This window comes from Lonchura striata, chromosome 5, assembly GCF_046129695.1.
Source record: "Lonchura striata isolate bLonStr1 chromosome 5, bLonStr1.mat, whole genome shotgun sequence".
Lineage (NCBI taxonomy): Eukaryota > Metazoa > Chordata > Aves > Passeriformes > Estrildidae > Lonchura > Lonchura striata.
The window spans coordinates 1,074,594-1,083,353 of NC_134607.1; the positions used below are offsets into that span (position 1 = coordinate 1,074,594).

General features: G+C 53.1%; 1 protein-coding gene across 1 annotated transcript; it reads right to left on the reverse strand.

The window, feature by feature from the left end:
- Positions 1–3,707: 3,707 nt before the first annotated feature.
- Positions 3,708–7,816, reverse strand: BHLHE41 (basic helix-loop-helix family member e41). Its single transcript, XM_021538657.2, has 5 exons — positions 7,601–7,816; positions 7,280–7,343; positions 6,890–6,997; positions 6,557–6,668; positions 3,708–6,432 (listed from the first exon to the last, which is right to left on the reverse strand). The coding sequence occupies exons 1-5, from the start codon at positions 7,660–7,662 to the stop codon at positions 5,423–5,425; spliced, it is 1,356 nt and encodes a 451-aa protein (XP_021394332.1). The 5' UTR covers positions 7,663–7,816; the 3' UTR covers positions 3,708–5,422.
- Positions 7,817–8,760: the final 944 nt, after the last annotated feature.

Sequence of the window (8,760 nt, forward strand, 5' to 3'; positions counted from 1 at the left end):
TCCATTCCAGCCTGACCCATTCTGGGATTCTGTGAAGAGAAGCTTTTTTTCCCCTGCAATTTGGGCTGCCTTATCACTATAGTCTGCTCTTGGTGGCTTATGACTGTTTTTGATGGACATACTCATATTCCATGTCTTGCTGCTGGAACCTAGGGCCCAGCCTTACAAGCTTTGCTGGAAGCTGTGATATCCATAGCACAGAAATGCTGATCTGGGTCACTACTCACAGGCTCCAAACCTGAAGCCAATGCAGTGCATTCCAAACACATCTATAAGTATTAGGCCCATGCAGAAGAGCTGCTGCTCCCACCTGGATGGGCTCTTTTGCAAACAACATCATATGTAAAGAAGGCTGTGGGCCTGCCTGCCACTCACACAAGGGCTGGAGCCTTGGCAACCTTGTACGGTGAGAATAGAATCCACTTCAGCGTCTGTCAGCTCATCTGGCTCTGTGCTGCAGGTATTAATCCAAACACACTTGGAGAGACAATTTTCTGCTGAGGAAGAAGGTGCTATAACTACATGGTTCTTTTCCTGAGGTTATTCCCTAGAAATGACTTAGTTATGAGAGTGCCTTGGTCTCATCCTTATAAAACATCTAGCAAAAAAGCAAAGTAAAAAACCCAAACGAGCAACCAACAGGGCTTTATGGAGGCAGGAGAAACAACTCTCCTAGGTCCCTATGACCCCGTAGAGCTGCCTGGGATCAAAGTCCCTGCTTGCTGAAACATAAGGGAATTTCTTCTCGCCTCTCCCAGGCGTCGCCTGCATCCTCTGGGGCGCCGGGAGGGCCAGGCAGGGCGGGGAATGTTTGCGGCGGCGGCAGCATCAGGTGCGCTGCCCCCGGGTGCCCCGTGAGTTCAGCGAGGCAGAACAGCCTGTCCCAGGCAGGGCAGCTCCTGCAGCCCGCGGCAGCGCCGTCATCGAGGCTGCCCTGAATTTAGTGCTTGTGACAGACTGACAGCCCCGCAGGCTGGAATGCTGCAGCCACGGGAAGGATGCGGAGAGCGGAGCAGCTCGGCCCTGCTCACATCCAGCCCACACGTGTCCGGGACTCGCGCAGCTGCTGCTGGCCGCAGGTGAGCCACCGGCTTCTCTCTGCTGCTTCCCAGCGAGCTGCTCTGAGCCTGCAGGAGAGCCAAGACAGTCAGCAGAGAGTCAGACTTTCCCGAGTGAAACTGGCTTTTAAAAATCCAAAGCTTTTTTTGCAATGAGGAAATTCAGCAGTTTTGTTACTTTCTTTCTCCGAGGTTGTACTTTCATGTTCATTTCTGCAACTAGAAGGCAGGAAACTCTCAAAGAAGTCTGGGATCATACGATTCCAGGAGCTGAAGTTCGTAAGGAAAAGGAAATGCATTGCGAGACCCAGGTTATAGGACAGGCCAGGAATTTAGAGGTGCTGAAACACACCTTGCACACAGTCCCTGGGCTTGCTGGATGTCAGACATTCAGTCTGCCCCGACTAAAGTGAAAATTAAACAAACAAGGCCCAAAACACAAACTCAAGACCTACTCCAAGGCCCATTGTGCTCCAGAAAAGGACTCACGTGGTTTAAATGGTAGGTCAGGCCTTTGACTATCAGGGTTGATAGTCAAGTTCTGTAACTGTAACATTTCCAAATACAAAAATTCCTTGTTCTTCAGTTGGGAGTACATGATATTGCCTTCCATTGGTTTAACAATCCCAACCATCTTGATTTAACACACTCTAATGAAGCCTGTCATGCCACTATAATATACTGGATTGATTATAAAATCTGATTTCAATGTTTATTGCTTAAGAAATCAAGCTTGCATCACTTATCTTGTGGTTTATGGGACAACAGAATATGGATTCAAGTGTAAACAGTAAATGTAGCACCCAGTCCTGCACTCTCAGCACTTCCATAAGGGAATGTATATTTAAAGATGGGAAGCTCTTGTCCAGTGTTTCTGTGATTGTTTTTAACCTCAAGAAAATTCAAGACGTGCAAATTCATTTGGATCCAAAGGGATCTGAGGAAGCCTGGAATTTAATAATTAAGGCTGACACTATGGCCCCTCCTGTCATTTGCCTTTTGCCTCCAGAAGCAGTGGGTTATCAACCTCAATTACAAACCTTTTCCCCCCATATTTTTTTTTTGTTAGGCATTGGGATTATCAGAACACACATAACTTGTCTTTGTGTTTTATATCGTAAAATGTAATAGATTTCACTGATGCTGCAATTGGCATGAAGTCATTTGGCACGTTTGATTCAAGGACTAATAAAAACAGACCTATTACTGTACATGGTAAATACCGAAATTGATACAGCCGTCTAAGGATCTGGGTTTATAGCCCAGTCAAACATAAATGGATTCATATTCCCAAAGGAAGGAAATTTGAAGGGGAACCTAAAGTCTTGCTCATGCTCAGGCTTTAAACTGCGCTCTTCAGGAGGGGCACAGCTTTTTATGAAGTGCTTGTGGCTCCACCCTTTGTGTTTGGGTAGTGATCTGGCAGGAAGGGCTTTGGGCTCAGTCAGGCCGATTGCCTGGCTGGCAGGAGGACTTGGAATACACAAGCACTTTCATCCCAGCCTAAATGCTGGCCTAACAAGTGTTAAGCTGTTCTGGTATGCAGGTCAAAGTTACCGAGGGGAAGGGTTGAGCCCAGCTCACTTTCATTCCTGTGACAACAGAGGGAACAGAACCAGATCCAAAGACAGAGGGAGGCAGACACAGATTTTTTTCCATTTCCCTACCTAGTAATTTACTTTGTCAGGTAGAGTTCTGCACTGTAGCAGCCTTTGGTCCATTAGTTTTGGAAGAAACACGTCTATGTGGCCACTGGTATTTGTAGATACCCTGTCTGTATCTCTCATCTGAATTAAATTTACTACAGCTTCCATGTGAAGACGCCTATTTCTTAGCAATCCTACTCGAGTAATTGAAAATAAGTGCTTAATTTTCATCCAATTTATAATTCGTCCCGTGTTTTAAAGGACTGATGGATTTAACACAAGTCTTAGGAGCTTTTTATTCCATTTCAACTTCATTCCTTGTCAGTGTAGTCACCGGTACTGGAGAACCAGCAGAGGGAGCACGGAACGTTCCCTTCATCTCTCTCTTACGTAATCACTGGCTACTGTTTGAGGCGTTCCTTTAATTTTATTTCCCTGCAAGAATTTTTGGAAGGAAAGGTGATCTGCAGCTCTGCAAATCAATCTGTGGAAGCCTTTAGGGTGCTGCATTTCCATTCTAGAAACGATCTGCCTGCTTCCACCACTCTGTTCCTCCTCTTCCTTTCCCTCTCTCCCTCACCACAAAATATTTGATTTTTCTAGAGTATTTCCAAGCTGGGACACCCATCATTCATTCATGCAGAGATTGTGGTACGTCATTAGATTGTCAGGCAAATCATAAAGTTTGTTCCTTGTGAGCAAAAAGAGCTCCCATGCACTACCAGGGCTGACAAGTGTTAATTTTAAAGATTAGTGTTTTGCGAAAAAGAAGAGGAAAAAAGTAGATGTCAGGAAGAAACCTGTGTGTTCCACTCTTTGCTTTGTTAAATGCGCACATATTAAACCAGAGTTTGCCAGAGAGAGTTAAAGGAAACCCTGCAAATTCAAACCCAGATTAAAAATGTGAATTAAATCATCATCAGCCACACAATCATACAGTTTGAAGCTCAATGCACCAATTATTATGTATTATCATTGCATTTTTAATTAGTAGACAGCCCCATTTTGTGTATTAAAGTTTTTATTCCTTATTAAGAAGTTTTTAAATCACAAAATAGTGTGGAAATATTTAGATAATAGAATTCATGGAGTGCTGGAAAATACTGAATATAAAGATTGATTTCTAATATATCACATACTAAACTGTTCTAAAACAGCTGGTTTCTTGCAGACAGGATTTATTTTTTTTAATAATTTAAGACAGCATAAGCTTGTATCAAGCATAAGCATTGTAACAAAAGTGCAACTTTTTCAGCAAATCCTCCCGAAAGATATTTAACTCAAAATATCATTAACACATATTTTTCTCCCTACAAAAATAGCATGTCAGACATCATTAATTGGATATATTAACAACTATTTACATACAGCCACTCTGTAGGCTAGTAAGATTTTTTTTTTTTTTTTTTGTAACGTTGTTTAAACACAGCGTTTGAGGCAAACAGTAGCAACAGCAGCAGCAGATGCACCAAATGGACTGACGGACCCCGGACACGCACACACTCCTCGCCAGGCTGTGGTGTCTCACCTCTTACATAACATTCAAGTGAGATTTCTCACAGTGCTACCTTGGCAACAAACTAAAAATATCTAGGCAAGGTCTTGGTTTAAGCCTTATTATAAAAGCTTTATCTGTGTGATTATCTGGCGTCTGGTTTGTCTCCAGAAAGGGAAAACGCAGTATTTGAGCATGGGATGAGGGGAAAACCCATATGGGAAACTTACCCCAACTGGGTTGTTTCTGGTTGCACAGCGAGGTGTTTACCTACGGCCTCCAGTTTGTGTCACTCAGAATTTAGAATAAAATGAGTTCAGGCTGACAAGCTGCTCTGTGTTTTTTTGGGGGAGAGAAAGGGGTTTCTTTTTGTAGTTCAGTGCAGTAACATTCATTCTATACAGCAAGGTTTTGGGGGAAAAGAAATCTATTGGGTACATACTGAATTAAATAAAGATGGGGTGAGAGCAAATGCACTTGCCACACCTGTATACCTCAGCCAAAAAAAAAACAAAACAAAACAAAACAAAAAAAAACCACAAACAAACAAACAAAAAAAAAACCACAAGGTCATGTAATGGGTCTGACCCTCTTTTCCTTGCACACCCAAAACTTGCTGGTGCCAGCGGCATTCCCGGGTGCTCAAGGCACTGCAGGTTTGGATTCAGGGTGCATCCTCCACACTCCGGGTCTCCATAAAGTGCTAGCACAGGTGCTGGGCTCTGCCCTTCCTCCCTCGCCTTGCTCCCCGCCCTCACCCTGAACCCATCCAGGTCTCCCGGACAACAAGTGCAAGTTCCCAAGTGGGACTTAGGGACACACTGTAGAAACCCATTCCAAATAAGGTGCCACATTTAATTACTCTATATATAGGGGAAAAAAGTATCCTTACTATGTTTTCTTCCTTCTTCTTCTTCTTTTTTTTTTTTTTTTTTTTTTTGTTTTTTTTTTCCTTATTTATGCATTTATAAAGCCAAACATTAAAAAAATACTGAGTAGCAAACTTTATCCTCGACGGTCCTCTGCGGGGGCCGCTCCGGGACACGCTGCCCTGACAGCAGGACTCCCCCGGGCCGGGCCCGACACCCCGCGACCGCCAGCTCCCGGCGATCACCGGTCCCGGCGACCCCTGCCCTCCGTAGGAACCCGGGGGCGCGAGTGCGGGCCCGACGGCCCGTCAGTCCGAGGGGAGGGCAGCGGCGGCGGGGAGCCCCCAGGGCGTCTCACGGGCCCTCAGCGCCGGGCTCCTCGGCAGCTGCGGGCTCGGGCTCCTCGCCGGCCTCGGCGGCGGCAGCGAAGGGGTGCGGGAGGTGGGGCGTCGGGGGCAGCCCGGTGGCGGCCGCCGCCGCCTTCTCGGGGCCGAGCACGGAGGAGAGGCAGGGAAAGGAGGCGGCGGCGGCTGCTGCGGCGGCGGCCGCCTGGGCCGGGATACCCGGGTAGAGGAGCGGGATGGGGGCGGCGGGGTAGAGATACTTCTCCAGGCTGCTTTTATCCAGGAAGGGTTGCATGTAGGCAGCGGCGGCCGAGGGAGAGATGAAGTAGAAGGGCAGGCAGAAAGGGGCCGCCGCCGGCTGTCCGAAGGGGGCCCCGCCGCCGCCCGCCCCCAGGGCCATCAGCGAGCCCAGCAGGGCGGCGTCGGGTCTGACGAGTGCGGCCGCCGCTGCCGCCGCCGCCGCCGCCTCGGCTCCCCGCGTCGCCAGCCCCGGCGGGCCGGGCATGGGGCTCCCGCCGCGGTCCAGCTTCAGCCGCTTGGGCGCGGGGGGCACCTCGTCCCCCGACGGCTCCTGCTTGATGGCCAGGGCGGGCAGCGCTCCGCCGGCCGCCGCCGCGGGGCCGCGCTCGGGCCGCGCCTCGCCCTCCCCGCCGTAGCCGCTGTCCGTGTCCGTGTCGGTCTCGGCGCTGAGCTCGGCGGCGTGAGTCCGCTGGATGACGGGCACGCAGTTAGCCTGGCCCTCCGGCTTGTGGCCCGGCGCGCACGGGGGGGCGGGCGGGGAGGAAGAGGAGGTGGATCCCTTGCTGAGGGGGCCCGGCGGCGGGGAGAGGAGCTGAGGGCCGGGGAGGAACTGCGACGAGATGGAGTGCAGGTGGCCGAGGAGCTGCGCGCATCGCTGCTCGCGGGGGGTCCAGCTCTCGAAGCGGGAGAGGTACTGCAGCACTTCCTTGGCGCACGTCTGAAAGCCCGAGTGGAAGGCGTCCAGGTCGGCCTGCACCGGAGACTTCATGGACCGCTCCCCTGCGGGGGAGACCGAGTGGGGACAGCCTTTACCCGCGGCTCCGGCATGGGGTGCCCCGCTCCGCGCCTCCCCCTGCCCGCCCCCGGTGCGCCCCAGCGGCGGTGCTCCCTGGACCCCGCTTACCATTCTGCAAAGCAATTATCTTCTGGTGCTGCTGCTCTGTTAAGGCTGTTAGCGCTTTCAAGTGCTTCAGAGTCAGTTCCAGCACCACCGCTTTCTCCAGGTGTCCCAGCGTCTGCAAAGGCAAGGGTAGGGGGCGGCTTGGCTATCTCCCGGTACGTTTTGGCTATTGCCAAATGCCGCCTCCGTTAACTTCGGTGAGACCGGTCCCCGAGGCATTAGGGCCAGGACGGCGGGCGGGCAGCAGGCGGGCAGCCCGGCGTCCCGGGGGCTGCGCAGCGGGCAGGCTGCCGGCGCCTGCATCCGCACGGGCATACACGCTCCTGGGCATCTTACCGTTAGTTTCAGATGCTCGGGCAGTAAATCCTTCAGCTGGGCAATACATTCGTTAATCCTGTCTCGCCTCTTCTTTTCTATCAGTCTATGTGGCAGTTTGTACGTTTCCTAATTAGCAAAACCCGGAGAAGCCAAGTGTTAGGCAGAGTCCCTCGGAACGCCGATCAAAACCAAAACAAATGTCATGCGGACCACATGCCGCGCAAATTATCGTCAAGGCACCACTCTCCCCGCCGTGCCAGCTCGCTCGTAAACCCACTTGCGATTCGGGGGGCAAGTTGTATGCGCAGCCCCCCGGGGATGCTCTTGGGAGCGAAGCTACTCTGCAAAATTCAGCGAGCCCAAATTAAGCGGTTAAGAGAGAAGAGAGCCCCAGAAACTTATCCTTACCTTGCTCTCGTCCCTCTTCACGCCTCTTTTGGGTTTGCACATATACAGGGCAGGGTAGTCCAGCCTGGAGAAAAACACAAAGATCCAGCATCGGCAAGTGCAGCGATAGCTTGCCTAGCACCGCCTCGAGTGGGCACACGGGTGCCGAGCGCTCTGCCCGAAGGGCCGGGCAAGAGCTCGCCTGGGTCCGCCAGCGGAGGGAGGCGGCGAGCCCCGCGCCCCGCCGGGGAGCCGGCGCCGCTCCCAGCGCTTCCCAGCACTTTCTCAAGAAGACGAAACGCCGTAGAGATACGAGACGGAGATAGTGCCCCGGTGCCTTACCCTATAAAATCCCTATGCTCCAGTAGCTGCCTCTCCGGCAAGCGGGAGATTCCTTCATCCATGTCTGGCAGCGGCTGATGTTTCGTCGCTGCTTTTGACTGAGCCTGCGGGATGCTGAGATCAGTCTCGGGAGATCCGCGAGCGACGCTGCGCACATGCAGCCTCCGTCCCCCCTCTCCCGTGCAGTGGCCAAAAGTGTGCGGCGGTTCGTCCGCCCCCCCCCCCCCCCAAAGTGCCTCCGCTGCCGCTGCCGCTCCCCCCCTGCCCGCCTTCGCTGCGCTCCCCGCGCACACGCCCGCAGCTCCCGCCGCCGCCGCCGCCGCCGCCGCCGCGCCTGCCCGCGGGGCACGCGCGCCGCCAGCCAGCCCCGCACCCGGCTCACGTGCGGCGCGGGCGGAGGCGGGACCGGGGAGGGGACGGGGGGGTCCCGCCGCCCGCCCGGGGCCGCCCTGCGAGACAGCGGCTTCCCCCCGTGTTACTGCTGCTGCCGCTGTCATCGTCAGCGTTACCGCCGGGATGATTGCCGCTCTCACTGTGTTTTTATTATTTGTATGATTTTTCTAATTTTAATAGTTATGAAATATTTTTACTTTCATTACTGTATTTTTTTTTTTTTTAATTTGGATCCGGGGAGGAGGCCCGCCAGTGGAAAACGTGCCCACGGCATCAAGGGGCTAATAATCGAGCCCCTCTCTTCGGGGGTGCGGTTAGGGGGTCACGTTCGCCATACGTTTTCTATAGATTGCTATAGGACGCGTGGGTACGAACAGGCGCACGCACACGCTTGTCACTGTGCGGAGCGGTCCCTGGCCCGGCGCCGCTGTGCCGCAGCTCTCGTCCCCCGGTGCTCCCGCCCGGCCGCCGCTGCTCCCGGCAGCTCTCCCTCCCGACCTTTGGACGGGAGCCGGATCTGCCTGCAACGCCAGACCGCGGCAGAAGCGCTCCTTCTACACAGACGGACTCACGTATAGAGGCACATACATATAAAAATATGTCTATCTCTAATGTAAACACATCTGCTGTTGACGCTGCCCTCGGGCAGCCCGCATCCCTGCGGGGCGCAGGGGGTGACATTGGCAGAGGATTTGCACCGGTGCAGCGTGACCAGCCGCAGCAGCCCCGGGACGGGGCGGGGCGGGAACCCCCCCGCCCCCCCGCCC

Coding starts and splice junctions, on each gene's coding strand:
- BHLHE41 (XM_021538657.2), bottom strand. CDS start 7,662: ATGGATGAAGGAATCTCCCGCTTGCCGGAGAGGCAGCTACTGGAGCAT. Junction 7,344..7,600: donor GAGCATAGGGATTTTATAGG/GTAAGGCACCGG, acceptor GTTTTTCTCCAG/GCTGGACTACCCTGCCCTGT. Junction 6,998..7,279: donor TGAAGAGGGACGAGAGCAAG/GTAAGGATAAGT, acceptor TTTGCTAATTAG/GAAACGTACAAACTGCCACA.